At 34.2% G+C, this 25243-nt stretch overlaps 3 protein-coding genes across 3 annotated transcripts in view; 2 read left to right on the top strand and 1 right to left on the bottom strand.

The window, feature by feature from the left end:
• Window positions 1-25243, bottom strand: part of LOC123308759 (hatching enzyme 1.2-like) — a 45042-nt gene that overhangs the window by 12825 nt on the left and 6974 nt on the right. The window lies entirely within an intron of this gene.
• Window positions 2862-21669, top strand: LOC123307013 (trichohyalin). The gene is made up of 6 exons (XM_044889217.1): window positions 2862-2867; window positions 3261-3327; window positions 8403-8465; window positions 14535-14601; window positions 14655-15137; window positions 20181-21669. Exons 1-6 carry the CDS (start codon window positions 2862-2864, stop codon window positions 21661-21663), a joined length of 2169 nt encoding a protein of 722 aa, XP_044745152.1. The 3' UTR covers window positions 21664-21669.
• LOC123308769 lies at window positions 21532-24179 on the top strand. Its single transcript, XM_044891598.1, has 4 exons — window positions 21532-21669; window positions 21812-22180; window positions 23433-23587; window positions 23688-24179. Exons 2-4 carry the CDS (start codon window positions 21831-21833, stop codon window positions 23912-23914), a joined length of 732 nt encoding a protein of 243 aa, XP_044747533.1. The 5' UTR covers window positions 21532-21669; window positions 21812-21830; the 3' UTR covers window positions 23915-24179.

Here is a 25243-nt window from a genome sequence, read left to right as displayed (position 1 = left end):
TGAATCCTCCTTGATGACCTTCAATAGCCTTCTTTGTTCTTTTATGCTAACACATCTATCAAATGATGAATGTCCATACTTTAGGGTATTTCTTGCTTAATGCTGACTAAGAGAGTATGATAGATGTCTTGGCGACATTGAATTAAAACGAAATATTTTGATGATCTTGAGTTTAGAAAAAGATCTTCCTGCAGTGGCACGAGTTTCAGGAATAGTAGTTGAAGGCAGCTGTGCATGGAATATAACCCAAGAAAGATTTTTATTTCAAAATTAACATTTCTCTCAACGCTGAGGAAGTTGTCCTTTAATCTTTCGCAATCACACTTGTTAGAGAGATAGATTTTTGGTCAAGTCTGAGTTATTGAACGAAGATTATATTACCTAATCAGTGGTGATAGCTCAAATGTTTTTTTTTATTATATACAAAACAATCACACATGGAATTGTATAACAAAAAAAGAATATTGGGTCCCAATTTTTTTGCTTTTTCGTTAGGCTTGGGGGCCCCTCTAGTGCTCTCACACTGCGGGAGCCTTCCCTACGCCACTGAATACAGGCGTGTTGGTTGATTAACATCTGCCCATTTGAGTGCGCATCAATCATAATCCCTTCACTGTGAAAGTGCGAAACTTCCTGAAAGGGACCCTGCAACATAAATGTTTTGTCGATTTTCGAAATTGTTGAAAATTCCGAGTCGAAGGATTTGTATCTCGAAAACTAGTCATACGACTTTATTTTTTCCGCGGTAATAGGTATAATAATGCAAAACTACACTTTTATGACTTATCTCTACTACAGGTAGAAGACTTTTTCGACAGCGTGGTGTAGTTGGCGACCATATTCATGAGACTATAAATTTTCTCTACCTACTGGGGGATTGAATATTTCCTATACAGGGTGTGGCATAATGAATGGATAATATGGTGTCTGTGGATAGAGGAGGTTGTGGCGGGTCAGAAAAATATGTCTTATGTTTATTCAATACACCCTTTGTCAATCTTTTTGGTGGCAAGATGAAGGAATTTTTTAAATCTGTTTTTTTTTGATAGTATTCTTGGATGAAATTTTTGCACTTTTTCAATTAAGAAAACAAGCTTAAAATAAATTCCTATTACAATGTCGATAGCCTTTTTTTTAATTAAAAAGGTACTGAAATTCTTTTTATCACTCGAAATTAACTTATTGATATTGATTTCATAACTTTGGGGTTCAATAATCAAGGAAAACGAGAGAAAATAACAATTTTAAAATTAGTTTCGTTTTATTGAAGTAAATTTCACAAAAAGTGGCCTCCATGTCCTCTAATACATGCTCTACAACTACTAATGAATTATTGTTTTGTTTTGCTTGCTTGTCCTATTCAGTGGCTAAAGGTTTAGGTACATTTAACTTGAACCATTGTAATAGGAATTTATTTTGTATTGAATGCTGGAAATATAGTGAGTTGTACCATTTCGGAATCTCAATGAAACAGGCATGTTTTTTCTTGACAGTCATAGGTGATCAATTTTTTTTTACACCACGACAGGTTGAACTTAGGAAAAAATAGGCAATACATAACATTTAAGTTAGATCTTTATTTACAAAAAAAATTATGCATAAGACTACTTATATCGATGCTTCAGGACCAATTTTTATGGTCTATCATCTATCGTCTATCACTGTTACATAGTTACCGAGGTTTCGAAATATTTCTGAACTTTTTTTTTCAAAAATATAGTACCTATACTTGATATTTTTCTAAAAAGCTTTCAACTTTTTTTATTATTGAATTGATGTGGCCGATACCTGATGAAAATCCATAATTGAACTAAAAACAGATTATATGATTTCCACAAAAATGTGGTACCTAAATTCTTATAGCTTCACCCATGTGAAGATGCTATTGTGATAGCGAAATACGTGATTAGAAAACACATTTTTGTGAAAATCATATAATATGTTTTTGTTGAAAATTCATTCTTCTTTTACAGGTACGAAGGAGCTGACATGTGTTATGTGTTCTCCATTTTCTGAGGGGGTTAAACTTGATAAATATCATTGTTTTATGATTTATCCAACATACGAATTTTTCACTGCAAACTGCAAATAACAGAATATTGAATAAACTATATGTACTTATAATGATTTCCAACAAATTGCATCCAACTACAGTTTCTACAATATTCTCTCTGGTTTGGTTTGAAAAATGAAATTTGTCGAAAATATACCAGGTGGATTTTTCATTTCGATAGAATAAGTCAGATTTTTCCTTAGTACCTCGAATTCATTGGTCTTGTTCTTTCAAGAATAATATTTCATCAAGTGGATATGAAAATTTTGAAATATTCCGTTTTCAACATATCATGAAAACTATACAAAATTTGTGCCATTCAAACAAAAAACAATCTTCACTCAACTTCTTCCGTTTTTTTCGAAATTCTATTCGAATTTTTTTTATCTCGTATACCGAGTGATATTTCTCACCTGACACGGAAATTTAAATTTTTTAATACAGGCCTGCAATTTTGTCGATTTTTTTTCTTGAGCTGATGAAGAATGCGTATAGTAACAAGCCTGTGAAATATCAGCGAAAAATTAACGAAGATATGGGAGTTCAGAGTTTCAGCATTTTTTCATAAATCGTCCTTTATCTCTGAAACCAATATCCGAATGGGACATCCTCATTCCGTTTGAGGTCCTCTATCTCCACTAAGCCGTTGTCCCTTACGTCACCAGTCACTCTGTATTTCATAACATTTTTGTACCTCAGTATTGTAAATTTTTGGGCAATATTTAAAAAACCCACTTGAACTCAAGAAATACACTGTTAGAAGGCGCAATGCACCCTTATTTTATGGTACATATTTCTAATCATAATCATGTATGTATGTTGAAAATGGAATATTCCGCTATTACATAATACTATTTTAGGGATGTGACATACTTTGATGGCACGAATAAATTATTGATAAACCAATAGGGTTATGAAAGACCCGCAAGAACACGAAGATAAAACTAACTATTCATATCGGGTTTACACAATGTAACAAATAGTATCTACCTCTTTTTATATATATACAATGTTGAAAAACCATGGATGAGAGTTCTATTCCTTTTTTTTTCAAATTTTCCCAACTTCTTCTTTCAGAACTAGAACTCCGGGAAACAAAAGTAGGTTGTTCACCCTGAAGATGTTTGAATTGGCGTTACCTTGGAAATGAGATTGATCAAATAGAACATAAAATTTCCCGCATGTGGTTACTTTCATTTTCAAATAGAAGGTGGTTGTTAGTGTTATCGCCGTTTTGAAGTGTGGACGTTATTGTTGTGCTTTCTGTACCTTGGGTGAGTTAAACATTTATTTGTTCCTAGAAATATATTTATAATACATTTCATAAACAAAAAATAATAACTGGTATAGTTCTTTCTACATTTTTTATATTGCTCACCAGCTCTTTGATATTTGATAAGTACTAAACTTCATTTAGCAATTATATTAATGGCATCTTGAGGTTATTGATGTAGTTCTGTTAACTGTTTGTTGTTAAATAAATAATTCAGTGGATTTCCTTATTTAGATTTTATTTTAGGATATCCTAACCTATGGAATCAATAGGAGTATTTCTTGATTCAATCGATGATTATAAAGGCGAATTTTGTAAAATCACTTTTTCGAATCTGGGTATACTTCAATTGCAATATTGATTTTTCAACTTATGCATGTGCGTTGGTTGAAAGCATTGCTTCCAATCAGAATGGATATGATATGATTGATAATGAAATAATTATATTAGAAGTTCTTCATATTTTTATCATGCTATTGAGCGTTAGCTCCAATTATTTGTTATTATGACTCTACATTAAAATAAAGAGTTCCATAAAGCTTGATCGAGCGACGATATGTCAGCTTGACTGACATATCGACTCCTCTAGATTCCAGATTGACAATTTTCACTATATTGACAATCTTCTCTAGATTGACAATCCAGTTATGCTCATTCAGAGATTCAGAATATCATTATTGCCTCAAATCATTATCTATTCACTTGAAAATCGAATGACTGTCAAATCGTAGACAAAGCTTTAATCTCTAATAGCTCGGGATAGAATAAATGGCAAAAACACACTGAACTTATAAATAAACAAAACTGTCAAGTCTAGGTGTAGGTCAATTCTCTTTATACGGGGCGAGTCTTTGACTTGTACAAATATTTTGTCGGTAGATTCTTGAGGTCAAAAGAAACTCTTTTTTCTTTACCTTTTTTTCGAATCGGCTAGGTTTCAAAGATACAGGCTGTTGAAAAAATGTTATTTTCAGTTCTTACAAACGGTTTCATCGAATGAATGAATTTTGGAAAATATTTTTTCATTTATTTGATGAATCTTTTTCGAGCACAATATATCATCTATGTCTTTCTGTTTCCTCCTTATGACCATTGCGTACCATAAAAATACCAAAATTTCAAAGAGCCAACTCTTGAAACTAAGTTGGACGCTATCTAAAGAATATTTGAACGTTTTGTGAAATAAAAGAGAGTGTTTCATATTTTCTCGTATAATGCGCCGTTTTCTAGTAATTAAAAAATAAAAAATATCTGTGTATTCGAAAAATTGGGTGCTTTGACCGAATGCAACTTTTTTTAAAAGATCCACAGATGTGTAGTGTCACAGATTTAGCTAGTTATCTGAAGGTAATTTTGTCTTTCCAGGGATGGCACAGCTCATTATGAAAACTTGAAATGGCTATATCTTTTTATCAGGGCCGAATCGGAAAAAATGGTATAGGAAAAAAGTGTTTTCTTTTGACCTCAAGAATTTACTCATCTCTTTGACTGAAATTTTCTTGAAAAATGTTATCATCATTTTCATTATTCAGAAGTAGAACTCTAATTTATGGAATACATTCTTTGTAAACACACATAACAATATGTTGTAATGATGTGTATACCAAGAAATAATCCTAATGTTCATTAAGAATTTTTTCTTGGTATACATACGCATAGCATCATACGTATGATGCACAAATAAATATAAATTGCACCTGTACCTTGTTTGTTTCAAATTCTTACCAAAGCTAAATGTTTCGGTATTTATTCAGACTTTAAAACAAAGTTTTTTGAAATAGCATTATTCCCTAATCTGTGCATTTGAAAAGCATGGCTCTGCTGCTCGCATTTCTTACAGTTCAACAATGATGATCTTAGATTAGTCTAAGATGATGATATACTGGGGTTCAGTTCGACTATCCACAGATAGATGGTCACAGGCCAAATGACTGATTTTTCGAGATTAGCTGTCTTTGAGTGGCGGCCTCTACGAACGAGATAAGGAACTACAAATTATTTTGGCTTCACGTGGCTGAACTGAGTTGTCGCTCCAGAGGGTTGAATACTCAAAGGTATGAGTCAAAGACTGACCCTGTAGACGCAATAAAATCATGTTGCATGGTACACGTTAAATGGATAGTTTCCACTGAGGGAGAGTGGGACAACCTTCAACCCCTTTTCTCTAAGAGTCTTTTTTTCTTTCTGTAAATGGTAAAGAGTACAAAGGAGAGTTCGAGACAAAACAAAAATGTTATAGGTATTTGATCTATCAACGACAACAAAGGTTTAAAATTTTATCAAGAATTTCAAGAAATACCAGACTCTAATTTAGATCACCATGAGATTACTTCTTATGACTTATGCAAATGAAGATAATTTGAATATCATGCATGGACTAATAGACAATGAAGATGAATGTTTCGGCCTATTTCCATATTTATACAAGAACAGCCAGGCCTAAGGCAGAAGTTATTTTTGCATTTTGAGAATTTAAAAAAAATTTGTTTTATACTCATAAATAAGGTTGCCACATCGCTGGTATTGTATCAAGAGGAGAAATAATATTGACTTAGTTTTTATATTGAAAGCGATTTCAATATTCTATTATTTTGAAGTTAGCTCTCTGTTTTTCCCACTGAGATCCACATTTCATACATAAGGAAAATCTATAATCTTCAACAATTCAGGCCCGGATCTAGGGGGGGGCAAGCGGGGCGCTTGCCCCGGGCGCCAGCTTAAGGGGGCGCCAAAATCAACCAGAGGTTAAAATTTTTTTACTTTTGATTTTCTCGGAAAAAATTAATTTCCTAGTGCTAAAATGGAAACTGTAGAATAGAAACATGATAAACCATCATTATGCCTAAAATCTTTAAAATCAATGAGAGATCAATTAACTGCATATTATTCAGTCATTTACGAATGACCGCGCGCCACACTTGGGTGAAATAGGTTGAAAGATCTGATATGTTTACACTGCGTCGCAAGCAGTAATTTCTTTGCCTGGGGAATTACAGACTCATCGCCCAAAATTTCCGATTTTCTATAGACCATAACATAAAAACTAATCCTTTCAGCATAATTCTGTTTGCATATTCGTAATCTATGCCTTAGTAAAAACACTAATTTTGGTGAAAATCGGTAAGATCGAAATTTTTTCAAATTCTCCATAGATGTACCGAGTTTTTCACCATAATTCGAGCCCCCTTTAACTTTGTTACTAAGAGAGGTACAAAAAAAATGTTTTATACAAAAGTTTCACTAAATTGAGTTTTTTTAAATATTTTCACAAAATGAAATATATACAGAGTGGGCGATTTTTTTAAGAATATTTTTGGTCTCCGATCAGAACCGAATTCATTCTGTACACTAATTCGAGGGCGTAGAACACGAATATGCAAACAGATATTTTTAAAAAAATTTATTTTTACAAGTTATGGTCAATGGAAAATCGGAAATTTTGGACCTTCGCGGAAAAATTCATAAAATCTGAACTGTTTGAGATAGATGATTGAAGTGTGGTTTTTTATATTTGCAAAGAACCAATTCATCATCAAAAAAACAGCATATGACTAGTGCCTTTTTTCTAGCTGCTACAGCTCCTCAAAGTTGACCAATATTTCCGAAATTTTGCACTAAAAGTGATTTATTCCTCAAAACACTGATCCTCCAAAAATCTAATTGCATATTCGTGATCTACGACCTTGAATTAATATGTAAAATGATCCGGGTCGATATATGTAGCTAAAAAAATAAATTTTTGTTCGGAATAATTTCGTTCATGAAGCGCGGGTAAAAACGATAGACGAGAGCGTGTTGAAAAGGACATTCTTGTAAATACAAACTTTTTTATTTTTCGAACGATTGCAACCCGAGTCATTTATTTTTACTAATTCGAGGTCGTAGATTACGAATATGCAATTTTTGAGAGTATTTTGGGAAAAGAATAACTCTTAATGGAACAATAAGAAAAAATATCTTTTGATGGAACAATGGGAAAAAATAAGAGTGATTTTTTTCTCAAAGTACTCCTCTTAGGAAAAATCTAATTGCATATTCATAATCTATACGACCTCGAACTAGTGAAAAAAATAACTCGATTTGAAAGCGATGACGAATATGCAATTAGATTTTTCCTACGAACCTTAGAAGGGGGAGGGGGCGCCATCATGAATTTTTGCCCCGGTCAGAAAAAATCGTAGATCCGGGCCTGCAATTTTCCAACTGTATCAGTCCCTAGGAGAATTTTAATTGGATATGATGCTTAGTGATCCAGGAAACCTCTTTCTATTATTTCTCATACCTCTAGGATGAACGAGATTTTTTATCTAAGCTCTGCAGAATAACAACGATAACATAATGTTTTGGATTTGTTTCCTCCGAACAGTATCCAATTTAATGTTTCAGAATCAACATTGAGCTTTTATGCAAGCGCCCGCACTGTAGATACTTAATGAAATCTGAAGAAATATTTAGGAAGAGCATAAAATAAGTTATTAAATCAATGATTCTGGTTTTAATATTTCTAATGTCACTGAGTATAGTGTATGTTTATTCGATAGAATTTCCCGATTTATTTCTTTGAACATGAGACCCTACACTTAAAGTACACTGTTTGTTTTGTCTTCGAGAAAAAATTGTGCTTGTGCAACCATCAATTTCGATAAACAAAAAAGTTATTTTCTATATTTTTGTTATTATTTTTCGTATCGTATTTTCATTAGGAATGGATAAGGAACAAAAACATTATAAAAGCTGCATCTTGGAATTCGTTGGTGGGATTATCAAGCTGTTGAATTTAAAAACATAGAAGTGTAGAAATTAATTTCCAGAGGTAGAATTTGATATCATTCTCCATTTGAGCTAATATTCTCACGTTTATGAATATTTACTAACAAAAAATCGTCCCTCTAACCCAAATCTTAGCTACTTAGCGTGATAGAGGGCTATAACTCAAATTTATCGGAGAAATTATTCATTGTTGTTCCAGTTTTGGATCTACTTTCTTTGCCAACAGAATAATACAACAAATCTTTCACACTTCATATTCTTTGTAATTTTTCATGATTTATGAACTTGATGGCGATTTGATGACAGCATACGATGACAAATCTATATCGTTAATAGAGAGGAAAAAGAGACAGTGGGCGCGAGAAAAAGGTGAGTTGCTATGTTAAATTTATACCGTTTTTGCACTCTTGAAAGATGAGTTGAAGATTAAGAAAATTAGCAATGGATATTATACTATTCCTATTCTCAGTCATGAAACTAATTATCCTCTTTTTATTTCTTGAAAATTTTATTTCAATGTCCAATTTATAATAGCTCGTGATGGTACGAAATTATTGAGAAAAGATATGGTAGACCAGAATTCATGATTCAGCATCTCATTGACTTTGTGAAACAAAGAATAATAACAACTACGATCTTTCGTTTTTGAGTTATTAGTGAAAATTTAAATTTCTGCGAGTTCGAAAACTTCTGCTAATTTTTTGTCTTTTAAGTCTGAGGTCCTGCAATTTTCAAATGATTCCTATCTCGACGAGTTACAGAAATTGTAGATATACCGATGCGATAGAATGGAATTGGAATTGTCTGTCCGTAACGACAGAAAATACTTAACAAAATCTTCGTTATGATAGAGAATCAATTGTATACACAGTATCCACTGAATGCGGACAGTTTGGCAATAGTAAAAACATATCCGTATCCGTTATATGTATACGAAGTGACGAAGGAAACAGAACACCCAGTATTAATGAATTTATTATTTTTGTGTAAATGTGTCTTATGGTAAGATAAGTAAACGATCAAAATTTGATGAAAATCCGATTGTAGGAAAAAAAGTGAAAAATATACTACGAGGATATATTTAAAAAGTTTTAGCCTACTATAGAACCAAACAAAATTTAAATGACAAAATATTTTACTACTCAACATATTCTCCTCTTAATTGGATACATTTATTACAGCGAACCTGCAACGTCTCTAGACCTTTCAAAAAAAATGTTTCTTCTAGCTCTTCCAACCAGACCTTCACAGCTTTTATTACCTCCTCGTTGGAAGAAAATTTACGACCTTTTAAACTTCTTTTCAATTGAGGAAAGAGATGATAGTCGGATGGAGCCAAATGTGGTGAATAAGGGGGGTGTTCTATTAATTCAAACCCTAAATCACAAATTTTTTGCATGGCAACATGAGATTTGTGTGCAGGGGCGTTGTCCTGCGAAAACAAAACACCTTTGGATAGCTTTCCGCGTCTTTTCTCTTTAATTTTTTCGCGTAGAGTGGTCAGTAATGTCGAATAGTAAACTCCGGTTATTGTTCTACCCTTATCTAAAAAATCAATCATGATTACTCCATGGCAATCCCAAAAAACTGAAGCAAGAGCTTTTCCAGCAGATTTTTGGACACGAAACTTCTTAGGTCTTGAAGAACCAGAGTGTCGCCATTCCATTAATTGTTGCTTTGTTTCTGGATCGTAGAAATTACCCAAGTCTCATCCACAGTAACAATTCGGTGTAAGAAGTCTACATCGTTTTCAAATCGAGCACAGATCGAACGCGATGCTTCTATCCTTGCACGCTTTTGGTCAACATTCAAACATATGGGGATCCATTTTGCAGCAATTTTGTCCAAATTGACGTGAACTATATGATGAACGCCAGGGGGGTGAAACTGATGAACTAAAACCAGCAACAAAACACTCTGTGGTCTGAAATTACCTACCAAGATGTCGGCTGGCAGATGTAAACAAATCTAGCCGTTGTCATGGAGATTTGCATCATTTTGGCACTTTTGGCAGAGTTGGGTCGGTTAAAGATAACCTATTTCTTTTAGTATGTGCTTGTGTTGTTTTTGGTCAAGATTTACATCAGTTAGTGCAATAATCTCTAATGAGTTGAGTTATATTTATATATTCAGTAAGTATTTTAGTTGTTCCTGATATTTTAGAACTTGTTTTAATTAGAATATATTTCGTTTCATGAACCACAATCTTGAGGAGCGAAGCCAAAGGAAGACTGAAGTAACGATTTTGTGATAAAAAAAGTGATATGGTTTAGTATGTTCCATTCGAAACCCATTATTCTTCAATGTGAATATGTATATCTTATGTATATAGAGTATATAAAAATTGTGGCCGATGTAACTTTTGAAATTTGACTATTCTGTTTGTATTTGTTGTGATCATTGGCTTTGACTAATTAATTTAATCTTAGTTAGAGTCAAGTTTCGCAATAGTCACTGCTTCTATTCATTATAGATCATGTGCAGTTGTTATTCTTTGAAGCAAATGGAAGTCGAGCTTATACTAAAACTTAGCAGCCAACAATATGAGACGTACATTGTAAGAATAAACTAGAGGTGGTTTCAGAATACGTGGAAATAAGCAATACTCAACTGCTAATCAAATCAACCATCGACAATCCACATCCCATTTTGAAATAATATTCAATTCAAATGAAAGTTTTAGCGGCATCTCAGACAAAAACTATCATCACAATATTCAATTCAATCAGAAGAAATTTTTTATTTTATTATACTTGTAATAATTCAACTTAAGTTTTTTATGACTCTGAAATTGTGAAGATTATTCATTTTGTTTATCTGAATCTGTTTCATTGGGGTTGTAAGGTTTTTTTGTAACTGCCCAAAATATGATAGTGTCGTAGTAGACTTACACTTGTCTTCTTGGAATATTTATCATGTACTTAAACAATTATTTGATATCTACCCTAAAAAATTTCTTTTTAATATCCCATTCTGAAAATACCTTGGAACCTGAATCATTTTCCTGTATATATTTCAGTCGTTATCATTGTTATAATTCTTTTCTATTCATGATGTGAAAGAAAGTCAATAAATTCACTACTTTCAGTAAATCTCGCAGTTTTACTTATCCCCATAACAAAAACATTCAAATTGAAACCAATATAACCTAGTAAAATATATCTGCGAATTCAAATCTCCCGCCAATATCTTTGAACGAACCTACCGAAATGGCGGCCAATGAAATGTCATCGTGTTGCTCTGGTTTTGAACCACGTTTGCACTTCTCTTATATTAGTGTTCTGTGATGAACGCGTTCGTATGAAATATTCAGTGCTTCAGATATCCGTTTTAGCCCAATTCAACGGTCTGTCATGAAATGCATCGATATTTCCGGGGACTGACATAGGAACTGGCCTTCCCGATCGGTCATCATTTTCAATGGAAAATTTACCTCTTTTGAAGTTTGCAGTCCAATTTTTCACGGTCGCATATGAAGGACATTGATCACCAAGGGTATTAAGCATATCTTCGTAAATCAGCTTACCTCTTAACTCTTGAATACTGGTACAGATTTCAAATTAAAATTCAATGGGAAGAAACACCAACCCGCTCTTGTAGCATTAGAAAAAACGTGCACAAATATTTCCAGATTTTGATAATACGGCTTCTGCGATTTTTTTCCTGCACCTTTGGAATCAGCTTTCCATCAATCGAAGTATTTGTCACTTATATTTCAATCACACTCAAAACACCATGAAAGTACTGTTTCTGAGCATGAAAGATGTCTGCGAAATGAATACTCTAGTTTGGCCGACGATTCTTCTCTTTCCGCTTTCCTTTTTCGGAATTTTTTTCGAATTCAGTTCCGAACTATGAAGATGAAATATGAAACATTGAATGTATTTTAAGCATAAAATCTAAAAATTACCCGTGTCGAAACAATGCTGAAAATCATCTTGTTCTAGAGCTTAGCTTCAATAACTCCTCGAATCCAAATATTTAAAATTTGAAAAAAATTAAATTTAGAACTCATTTTGCATAAGCAATAATTGAATAATACAAAAAATTCGAACTGGAATGAATTATGAACTACCTATCCCTTCATTTCTTTCGAATACTGATTAGGAATATGGAAATAAAATGCTTTCTCAAGCCTTGCCCCCATTCTCCGAAATCAATATTCTGAATTCTGATTGGAAAATTGAGAATTAAAATCGATTCGGAAATGTAGAAGAAGCCGCCCCAAAAAAAAACACTAACAGCAGTCGTTAATATTTATTCAAGATACATAAGTGGAAGAGCTTGATAAAGGTATGGTGTCGGTAGCGCGTCGGAGTCATTCGGGGTAACTGAGCGCAGAGGGTAAGTGTGCGCAGTGCTTATATCTCAACTACGCAATGTATGAAAGAGGTGTTCATTTGGGTGAAGTAAGGGCGCAGAATTGCCAAATTAGTTTTTCATAGGAGTGCGCCGTGCGACGTTTCGTTTCGACTTTTTATTTACAATCAATCAAATTCACTAGTTTTCTTGTTAATTTTTAGCATCTCTGCAAATTATGCCAAGTCAAGTTCCGAGTCCGACAGTGTTAAGCAATATTTCATTCGACCATGCGCATATTAATCTAAATATTTAATAAAAAATGTTAGGTTCTCTTAGCTGCTCAACTCTATAAGAACGTCAATTCAAAATTTGGCTTACTGGGGAAAGTGTGCGCGGCTAAGTGTGCGCATAGATTTATTATATGAGCATTAGTTCAGTGAGGAATAAATTATGACATTGTTGATTTTCTTGGTAAAGACTCGATCAATATTGTCCTATTCGTTCAGAAAAATATGGAGAGCTACCAACAGGGGAATGTATCAAGTGTTGTGTTCTCCAGGAATGGTGGCACGAACAATAATGCAGTGCTTGTGAAAGGGCGCTTCTGTATTGACAATAAACAGCATTTCTCTAATATTGTAACATTTTGATGACATTATTTTGTAATTTGTTTTGATTGTGTTGTTCACTAAGCACTGCGTTCACTTACCCCGTGAGGGTGCGCACACTTACCCGCAATACGTGGCATGTGAACGCACTCCGACTTTCACTATTAAATTTTTTTTGCGGAAAAAAAAACGTTTTTGTTTGTTTGCTTTTTGATGTTTTTCATAAATTAGAAAATGCTCTATCTTATGAATATGTTTTAATTTTCCTAGCTTCAACATTTGAAACAGGGTATGGCTTGAAAGGCAAAAGTGCGCACAGTTGCCCCGAATGACTCTACAGTGGCTGCAGAATGTGACTGTGTTAAACAAAAGAGTATCAACATAGGTAAATATCTTTTGAAAAAGTGCCACTACAGTGCGGATCCTGGGATATTTATGAGTAGAATGCGAATGCGGCACCTTTTATGTTTTTTTTATTGCTGTTGGAAGTTGGGTTTATACGTTAATATACAGGCGGCAACAGACGGCATGGCAAGCCTTGACCAGCGTTTGAACAAACGTTTGTGGAAACGTTGGTATATTCTCGCTATTCGTGCACAGACGATCATACACAGGATATGTTAATTTGGCAGGTCTTTTCGAGGCAAGTAAGAAGGCGAACGTTGAACAAGCGTGCGAAGAAATGGAGTCTGATTTTTATTATTGACGTTTTGTCCAAAGAATGGGGCACTTTTCATACAAATTAAGGAACTCTATAGTGGTGTCATTGCTCCAGTTGTCAGTAATTTTAGCTTAAAAAAAGACAATAATAGACAACAAGGGACATTATTAAATCCACTGAAATAACCATGCACGACGACACGACGTATTTCACAAAACACCAAAAATTACGAACTTCCTTTAAGGTAACCCTACCACAAACCATACAAGACAGATAAAAATTGTTAAATTACCCTATAATTTCAAATATGTCGTGTCGTATGAACGGTGATCAAGTCCACTGGCGAGTCTCGACAAGTCCCTTTGATGTATGTCACAGATTACAGAGTAGAGATGTATGTTAAAAATACCGCCTTCTAGGCGAACCCTGGCCAGCGCAAACGTTGGCTTTGCCTTGCCATATGTTTTGCATACACACGATGCGCAAACGTTGGAACCAAAGATTATAGATACTCTATAATCTTTGGTTGGAACGAGCGGACGTTTTCCAAGGCTTGCCATGCCGTCTGTAGCCGCCTTAACGTGTCAGTAATAGGCGACAATAGTTAAATTCGTGGTTATTCCTATGGAATATCTATGGTTAGTGACCGAATTGAATTTTCATCCGGATCGTCATTTTTATCTTTACTTGAACAAAAAATATATTACTAGAAATTAATGAATTCATTAAAACTGGGTGTTCTGCATATATTGTATATTAAAAATATATCTGATGTGATCTCACGTGAAAAATAGAATAGAGTTAATACTCTGAACCTTCGAAATAAATATATTTCAAATTAACTCTACTTATTCGTTATTCTTATAGACGAACTGGATAACCTTTGGGCGCCTTGGGAAAACAGAACGTCCAATCAGTGGCCACTTTCCTCAAGGTGACTTTCTTCTTATTTGTTTTCTTTCAACTACATACTCATTACTTTTTCAGAGCTCAACATACAAAAATTGCAACCATCGTAGGCCAATCATCCAATCGTAGAGAATCATTTTCCTCCCAAAATTCATATAAAAAAAGCAGTTTACCTCCGCTGAGTAAAACACAAACTATATCCAAGGATAGATTCGAAAGAGAAGGTGAAACTTCTGGTTATGCAAGTGACAATCCAGTACAGCCGGGATATCTTTCGCGCACATACTCAGGCAATCCCAGTAATCCACAATGTGGATACGAATCCTCTTCGAGTAGAGACGATAGATCTAGATGGAAAAACAAAGTGATGTCTTCTGATTGGGAAAGCAAAGATACTTCTAGATCTAATGAGATTACCAACGATCCTCCAAATTGGTTGAAACGAGGCTTGGAACAAGAAGGACACATAGAAGTTACGAATTCTTCCCCTTCAGAATCTCCAGAGCAAGATTACATCGAACATGATCGTCCTCTTACAGGCTCCAGTTCAGTGAGAATTAGGTGAGTGCAAGCTTGAGGTAAAGGGCGAACCCAAGGTTCTCTTGGGAAAATGGGAAACAAAGAAGATTCAAGCTTGCTACTTCTAAAATATTTCGATTTGTTATTCTTAAAGGTTTATCATGAATTTAAATGTGCGCTAATCTAAAAGTGGGAGACAAGAATTACATATTAGTATATACAGGGTATCCCAAATTGCTTGATTTTGGCTGTTTCTGGTACTTCTAGACTAGATAGGCATAAACGTTAAAAGGAGTCCTGTGCCCGATTTTCGTCAAAAGTCCATTAGTGAAAATCGTTTCACGATATCTTCAAGATATAACCAAATTTTGATATTTCATCGATTTCGAAAATGTGCCATAACTTTTTCATTTTCGAAAATATCTGAAAACGAATTAAACTTTCTAGGCACTTTTTCATAAGGAATCAAACACTATATTCAATTTTTTTTTATTATTTGTACTGAGGGTGGAAAAAAACATACATTCTTGAAAATTAATTTAATTATTTCCACGTAGTCAGCAAACATCAAAATATTGATAAATGATTTGTTTTGTGACATTATATCGTTTTGCTATGAAAGATTGACTATATCTATGGAAACGCTTCTTTTCGTAAATAATCTAGAGCAAAAACTCTCTTCATTCATGCTTCATTCATAGAGTATAGTATAATGTATGAGATACTCAACAGTTAGTGATTATTTCACTTTTATGCTGATTTTTCCTAGAAGATGTGAATGATATATCGACCTATATATATTTTTGAAAAGCTATTTTTTTTTCGAATACTATAAAATCAAAAAAAGAATGTATTCGTATTTTAAATAACGAAGTTGTTTTTTTTTCCACCCTTAGTACAAAAGATAAAAAAAAAATGAATATAGTGTCTGATTCCTTGTGAAAAAGTGCCTGTAGAAAGTTTAATTGGTTTTCAGATATTTTCGAAAATGAAATAGTTATGGCACATTTTCGAAATCGATGAAAAATCAAAATTTGGTTATATCTTCAAAACAAATGAAGATATCGTGAAACGGTTTTCACTAATGGACTTTTCTCGAAAATCGAGCCCAGGACTCCTTTCAACGTTTTTACCTATCTACTCCAGAAGTACCAGAAACAGCCGAAATCAAGCAATTTGGGATACCCTGTACATTGGGTATTAAACTTAATACTCAATGGTATGTATTAACATTTACGAGGAAGAATTTTAGGAAGGCTGATTCTCATAGGCGTAGCCAGGGTTGAGTTTCGGGGGGGGTTTTGAAATGAAATTTTTCTGATTTTGACATATAAATTGAGACTTTTTGAAACTAATATTATGTAACTATATTATTTCGGGGGGGGTTTGAACCCCCAAACCCCCCCCCCCCTGGCTACGCCCGTGCTGATTCTTCAATCAATATGATTCATTGCGTTCACTAGTGCGCAACGCACCTTCATAGTAAAATGAATGTTTTCAATAGATAATTCAGTCATGAGCATTCAGAATATCATTCTCGCATCGAATCATGATCCATATACATCCATCCATTCAATGATTCTCTATTGCTACTTTTTCAATATATTCAGAAATGAAAATGTTTCACTGATTCCGTTTAGGAAATCGAGTTACTGTCAAATCGTCGATCGTGCGGATCGTGCAATCAAAGTTTTATGAAACAGGGGGTTATTTCTGTTGCACCTACTTTGTAGCACAATGAGGAATTCTCCTTAATTTGGGTTATCTCTGCATATGCAAGTTTAAACTGAATAATTATGAGTTTCATTCATGATTTTTTCAAATTCATCGCGGAAACAATTCAAAATCATCCTTCAAATATGTGGTTCTAAAATTTAAATCGCTTTGTGCGGAGTTTACGATTTGGCAACAGCGCATACAAGACAATGAAAAGAACAATGTCGGATCAGCTTGTTTATAAAATAACAGCTGTTGATCTACAGGCGCGTACTTACTGGCGAGCTTCAACTGCAACCGGCCATAAAAATCCCATTAAATTTTACGACCTTCCTCGTTCGTCGCAGACTTCATAGACAGCCATCTTTGTCTATCACATCAAGATAATGCATTTGTTGTCCATTATTATCAAGGCATATTTCAGTCGATGTTGCCAGCTTGAGCAATTCTCACAAAACGCTTGGAACTTCAAATACCCATTTTATTTTTCTTTTTCAAGTGCTTAAAATAATTTTTTTCGTTAAACGGTTGAAATGGTTATTTCAAAATGTGTTTCAACGATATTTCATAAAAAATACATCATTTTCGTCAGAAGGTGTATTCCCTATTGAGATTATGAATTTTTCGGTAGACGTTTCGACCGTTATTAAATTTCAAACCATTTCAAGAAGGCTCTAATTTTGATATTATGTATATCATTTGGATATTCAAGAGTAAAGAAGGCTGACGCCCTCAAACTTTCGAAATACTGTTTTATTTGACACGGACATTTGTGAAGTGAATTATCGCTAAAAAGTGAATTAATCATTTCAGAAAGGATGAAATCTTGATATAACATTTTACAGATATTCAAGAGTCAAACATGAAATTGGTAGATAAAGAAAGAAGGCAGACGCCTTAAAATTTTCAAAATACCACGTTATCGGACAGGGCATTCCGTAGTTAATGATCGCAAAAGAGTAATGGAACCATTTCAGGAAGTCTGAAATTTTGATATTATTTAGATGTTCAAGGGTGGATCATGAAATTGGCATAAATCAATTCGGTTGCTAAGAGAAGGCGGACACTCTTAATGTTTCAAAATTCATATTACATTATCGTAGAGGGCATCTTCGAATTGACTGATCGCAAATGAGTCGGGAAACTATTTCGAGAAGGCTGAAATTTCTTGAAATTTTTGAGATCAATCATTTTGCAAGAGTCTGGGTTCAATTAGTATTTTGAAAGTTTCAGATCATTTACCTTCTTTTAGCAACAGAATTGCTGTCTGCCAATTTCATGGTTAATTCATGAATATCTCAGTAGTACACTGCGCAAAAAAATTAACGCAAATTCTGAAAATCTCAATTTTAATGAAAGTTAACTCTACATTGACTTTATAACTTATTTTTTATGTTCTCTCGGGAAGGTTTTGAACGAAACAAGACACATTAAATGGAAGAAAAATTCAGGATTTCACCGAATCTTATGTGAAAGAAGAGAAATGAACAATTTTCAAAATACTGAAATGCTGATAAGTGATTTAATACTTGGTATTTCCACCCCTTGCGTTAATTACAGCTCGGCAACGACGGTTCATACTCAAAATGAGTGATCTTAAAATGTTCTGATCTAATCCTCTTCTTCTCAGCCTTCTATTGAGGTTGTCCCAAACCTGCTCAATCGGATTGAGATCTGGACTTCTTGCTGGCCATTCCATTCGAGAGACTTTAACCTCTTCAAGGTACTCCTGAACGATGCGCGCACGATGGGGTCTGGCATTATCGTCCATAAAAATGAAATTTTCACCAATGTATGGGGCAAATGGCACTACATGCTCTTCAAGAATGTTCCTTAAATACTTATCAGCATTCATAGCTCCATTATCAACGACAACCAGGTCTGTGCGAGCAGTCAAAGATATTCCACCCCATACCATAATTGATCCTCCCCCGAAACCAGTAGTATTCAGGAAATTGCACTGAGCATATCTTTTATGTGAACGTCTGCATACAAGGGAACGTCGATCACAATGGTAGAGGCAGAATCTAGACTCATCTGTGAAGAGAACTCTTTCCCAATCGGCCTCTTCCCAATGGATATGCTCTCTCGCAAAATCCAAACGCGCCCTTCGATGGGCTGGGGTAAGAGCTGGGCCTCTTGCAGCGACACGAGGCCTTAAATCATATTCTCTGAGGCGATTTCTTATTGTCTGAGTGCTAATTTGCACCTCATGAGTTTGCTCAAGCTGAATTTGAAGGAGGCGAGCGGTTGCAAACCGTTGTCTCAACGAAGAAACTCACAAGTAACGTTCTTGAATGGCAGTTGTTACCCGTGGTCTACCCTGTCCTGGTCTTCGGACATTCATACCTGTCTCCCTGAATCGCTGCAACATTCTGGACACACTTGTATGGGAAACTCCAAACCTTTCTGCAATTCTTGTGTATGTCCACCCTTCTTTTCGCAAAACTACCGCTTGGGCACATTCCTCTTGGGCTAAATTGCGTGTTTCGCGTTTCATAGCGATCGAGTGTAGAAAATCAAACGAAAGAAAAACTATTGATCACTAGAATTGATCGAGAACAACTGATTTTAGAATGGAGCCAATACATTCAAAATCTGATAATATCATCTTTTTTTATTCCTGCTGGGAAAAAACATCTGTATTGAAGAAAACCGTTGAAAGTGGATAACATATGCATGCATAATTCTGATAAAAATAATTATCATTGAGAACACCTTCAGTTGTAGAATAAAATTGAGATTTCCATAATGTACGTTAATTTTTTTGCGCAGTGTATAATATATTGAAATTTCCGCCATCTTTTTTTCTCAATTTTTTGCGATCAAATCACTTCGCAAGTGCCATATCAGATAACATATAGTATTCTGAAACTGGGGGAATCTGCCATTCTTTTAGCAATTGAATTAATGTCTGCCAATTTCATATTTTACTTGGAGTTTTGTACAAATGATTTCATCATTTCTGCAAAAAAAATTATATTTTCAATTTTGCTCCAACGCAACGTACCTACATTCAACAAAAATACATAAAAGTTCATAATTTTTACCTATAAAGGTAGTGAACGCAACATATCCCAGCTGGTAAAGGTGTCGTTTTCTGTTCGAGTGAGTCTCGTGAATCATATATTGAAGAATAAGCTTTCTTCTTCTTTCGACGTTGCTTGCTCTCGAACTACTGGGTTTGGCAACTTGAACCGAAATCTCCGACTGCGTGTGAATCGGGTTATCCTTGATTCAAATAAAATTGACATTTAACCCTACACTGTTCGATTTTTTTGTTTCCTATTATAATGAAACCCATCATCAATTTTGTGAAAATGTTGATAAAGAATATTTTAAATGAATAAATGAGTTTCTTCACTCTAGGACTCACATTCGAGGACAGAATATTCGACTGGATTCTGTAGAGTTGGCAGAGCGAGAAAGGAAACGGGAAATTGCTCTTCAACATCAACAGGCCATTCGACAGCAACTAGAAGAAAGAGAAAGGAAAAGATCAGAAGAACGAAGACGACGAATTCGTGAAGAATACGAAGAAGAATTGAGGATAGCAAAAGAACAGCAGTTGGAGAGGAAGCGTCTCGAGGATGAACAGAAATTACTTCAGAAGAAGCATGAAAAGGAAGAGAAGAGAAAAGAAGCAATGAAAAAAGCCATTGAGTTAGCAGAGAATGAGGCTAAACTTCAAAAAATGAAACTGAAAATGTTGAAACAACAGAAGAATAATGATCCTAGTGAACTCTATCCAATAGAGACACCAACGAAAGAATGTAACAGCAATAGGGAATCAAAATTGGAATGTACAAAGGAAAAAAGCAATTTAACACCTAGGAACACATCTCATACAAGACCTGATGAAAAGAATAAGGAAAACTGGAATAATATGCAACCAACGAAAATCGAGAATCGTACTACGGAAATAAGTATTAAGAATAATCTCGAAACAGAAAATGGATCGAAAGATATTCAGAACAATTTGAACGACAATATGAAGAATTTCTCAAGAACTACTCAACAAAAAAACGAACCTGTAACCATAGTGATTCCAACTAATTTCGAAACTTTACAGAATTTTCAATACGCAGTACTTATGTCGTTACCTTCTAGTAGTTCAGTACCAGTAGCGGTTCCTTTAGCAGTTGCGTCAGAAAATACACAATTATATACAGCAGCAGCCGCGCGAACTGAAAACAGAATTCTCACACCTACTCAATATAGGCAAAAAAATAAACTCATGTGTGATAGCAGTACGCAAACGGAGGATTTGAGAATAGAAAAATTTTCTAGGGACAAAAACACGAATATTGACGGCATTTATGAAAATAGAAGTAGGAAAGGCAGGAATAGTAGCAGAAACGAAAACGTTTCTGACAGACCTAAGTGGGGTGCCAATAGACCACCAACGAGATATTTGAAGCAAAGTGAGAAAGATTTGGTGTACCAAAGGAAAAAATCGAGACAGAAGAATGAGGAAAACTTATATGATGACAAGAACTCAAGTGACGAAAGTCAAATGGGAACACCGAGGTACAGAAAGAGAAATCACTTGGACAAAAGACATCCTCGACCGATGTGGAGGAAACATAACTCTGAAGATGTCTTCCGTAGAAATGTCCGGATGTATCAAAGTGAAATTATTCCTATCGAAGCTGATAAAAACAACGTATGCTTCGAGCACAGATGCTGCTGTAAATGCAGATGCAGTGGAAAACGTATAGTAGAGTCTAGTGTTGATATTCTTACTGTTAATCATGAATCACCCAGGAATACAACGGGATCAAATTTGATCGACGATCCGAATAGAACAGGAGATGATCTACCGTCATTACCAAACGAGGAAATGGATTAATGGAACGTAATGAAGCTCTTTTACAAATCTTAATATATACCTACCATTTAAACTTTTTTTTTATTTTGGATGAATGAGCGGTAGCAATATCAAAAATGTATATTTCATGAGATATTCATATTTTGGATAAACTTACTTATTTCAATAGGCTGAGCTGAATCACCGAGATGGATGATCTGTTTGGCAAGAAAAAAGAATCGAGCGCTATTCTGGACCTATCCAAATCGGTCGCAAATTCTAAGGAGGAGCTAAGGCGGCTTCTAGATAAGGTACCAGATTTTAAAATAAGGCCCGAAAAAGTACCGGAGGAAACGATAAAGATCAAGGACAAATCTTTCAAGCTCAAATCGTGCAAGAATGATTTGAAGGCTATGAAGGAAAAATATCCATTTTTGAATCCACTGCCCAATGAATTGAGTTCATTGAAAATCAGTGACTTAGCTGCGGTATCCATCGATTGGAGGATGTTAACATCAGCGAGACCTAAGACGAAAATTGAAGAGAACTACTTTTCAAGGTGAGTGTCAGCCTCGTTTATTTAGAGGATGGTCCACGAATAACTGTACATCATTGTCTTATGGTGAATCCACGTTACCTAGGAGATCCAGAAAAAAAAAACAATTAAATTAATTAATTCTAAATATGAGCTTAGGCCCTTCGTTTTTGAAATACAGGGTAATTAATTGATTTGAGCAGAATTTTGTGTTAACTATAACTCCGGAACAGTTTAACGAAATCTTTTCAAATTTGGCAGTTATTTTCATCTCAGGCCAACTGGTCACATAAATCATATCAAAAAAGTGCAGACCAGGACTCAGTTATATTGATTTTTGCCCTCAGATTTGACTATAGATTTCGATTTTGTTTTTAAAAAACACCTTACATGAAATATTGATTGGTCGTTAATATCATCCGATTCTTCATAAGGTTTTTCAATAGAACGGCAAACAATTGTAATAAGTGTAATAATATTGCTTGACACATTTGAGCGCCAATACTACCCTGAATATTGTGAGGAGATCTTCCTAAAATCGAATCAATCAACCTTGTGTAATTAGAATTCGAGAGGTAAATATTTCATGTATTATGCTTTATTAGACACAAAAGCAAAATTAAAAATATGTGAGTCCTGGTTTGTACTTTTTTCATATGATCAGATTGAGGGCTCCTGATGGCAATAACTGCCAAAATTGAAAAAAAATCGTTGAACGGTTCGGGGGTTATAGCTAACCAAAAGTTCTGCTCGAATCAATAAAAAAACCTGTGGCTTGTAGCTCAGAGACAAAGAGCCTTACAGCGGGTTTCACAAAACTTTGATTGCGCGATCAACGATTTGACAATAATTCGATTTCCGAAATGAAATCTCTGAAACCTTGTCATTTCTGACTGTGTATTGTGTATATTGTTGTATATTGAGGATGTCGCAATTGAGAATCATTGAACGAATGTATAAGGATAATGATTTGATTCGAGAATGTTATTCTGAATGCCCATATAAGTAAATAAATTATCGATTGAAAATAAATTGATCCTTCAATCAAGCGTTGATTTCCCGATCAGGCTTCGTGAAACCCGGGGTACCATCTGTTCACCATGAAACCAAAGATTATAGATTTAACTCTACAATCTTTGCATGAAACTATCAAACTATGTATACTAACACGTGGATCCCTGTTTAATAAACAGCAGTACCTATCAACTGTCAGCTTATTGCGTTATTGTTTTCATAAAATTTCAGTCAAATCCTTACAATAAAAAATGGTTTTCAGGATTATTGAATTAGCTAAACTCGAGCGCAAAACTCGTGAACAGGAAAAAAGGGAAAATGCAAAGGATCCGCAAATAAAAAAGTATAAAAATAAAGCCGGAGTTGTGGAGAAGAGGATAGCGATATGTGCTGAATGTGGACAGGAATTTTGCAATGGTAAAGAAAAATCCATTATATTAACTGGAATATAATTTTTCATTGCCTCATTCTGAAATCTCCAACCACAAAAACTATATACTACCCTTTACATTTCTAGGTGAAGTTTGCACAAAATTTTCTTACGATTCATTTGCAAGAGTTCCTGTAGCTGCGCCGAAAACAACAGCCAAGAAAACTGTAGATAATGTTGAAAGTTTCAAAAATAAAATAAAGACAAGGGGGAGATCTAAAAGTAAATCCAAAAAAGAACACTCTCCACGAAGAAAGACCAAATCGCCAAGAAAGAAATCCCGAGGCAGAAAAAAATCTTCCAAAAGAGAATGAAGTTTTATACAAAAGCTGCCTCACTACTTATTGATACAATAACGTCAGAATAAATTATCCCTTCAATTCAACCAACAAAAATGTAGAAAGGTTAGGTCGAAAGGTTATCAACAGAAATTAGTTAAAATAATTGAGTTATATATGTAACAACGATTTGTTTCTATTTTGAGGTAATGTGGTTCTATATTATCAGAGTTATGAGGTGAATATTTCATATTGATTCTCAAAAAAATGTTTTGTCCAAATTCATCAAAACTTTTTTATGCCAACTCCAATGAAAATTTTCCTTATCATCTCCCAACGACAGATGACGACAAGATGACAGATAGTTAGTTATTTTGCCAGTGTACAGATTTTTATTGTTATTATATTTCTATGGAAGGTATATATATAATTTCATTGGTTCAAGGAATGACAGACCATGTCATATGTCAATATTATAACATGATTCATTATGTAAATTATAGTTTTAATTATTAAGGAGTGACGCTTCTTTACATATTTTTATTGTCGTTTTCCAATAAAGAATCGAAATTTTATAGCCATTTTTCATATCTTAGCCAATTTATCCATTCTAATTAAGTAAATAAAATTTATGGGATGAATAAAAGTAGAACGAAAGTGATGTTGAACAGGTTGAACTGAACGTTTGTGTCATCGGCGAATATAAAACATACTTTGGCGATTTTGGCAAGAAGTTATTGAAGAGATTGGTTTTGGTTCCCTATTTCAACAAAAAATCACCCAAAAAAATCCTTTTTGTGCATCAAGTTTCATTAAGTTTAATGGCTTCAATGGTGACCAAACAAAACTAAAACAGAGGACCTTAATTTTGAGGCAATCAATGAAAATATTCATTGTCATTGATCATCTGTGACCAGAAAAACTTCTGTAACGTTTTACATTTTATAGAAGTGAAATTTACAAAAGTTGACTTGATCTCATTTACTGGTCCTCTAATCCAGAAACGGGTAACACAAAAAATATGCGGTCACATTTGTCATAGAATTTCACTCAATTTTTATGAGGATCTTTTTCATCATATATGTCACAGGCCAACACACATTTTGGTGCCTGCGATTTTTTAACTGTTCCTGAGTAATTTTTGGATGCAGAATGTAAAAAAGTTCTCAGATTTTGTCTATCAGATCTAGTTTTTGAGATTTTTAAAAAAAATTGTGTATATAATTTACGTTATAACTGTTATAATATATAATATTACTATTGACAGTTAAAAAAAACAAAGACACATGGATTTAAGTATTTATTGCAAAAACTTAATTTACATAATTACATTAGTCACTAATCACATAAAAATTTTCTTTTATA

This window comes from Coccinella septempunctata, chromosome 1 (genome assembly GCF_907165205.1).
Source record: "Coccinella septempunctata chromosome 1, icCocSept1.1, whole genome shotgun sequence".
Taxonomy (NCBI): Eukaryota; Metazoa; Arthropoda; class Insecta; order Coleoptera; family Coccinellidae; genus Coccinella; species Coccinella septempunctata.
This window is presented reverse-complemented; position numbering and strand designations above follow the sequence as displayed.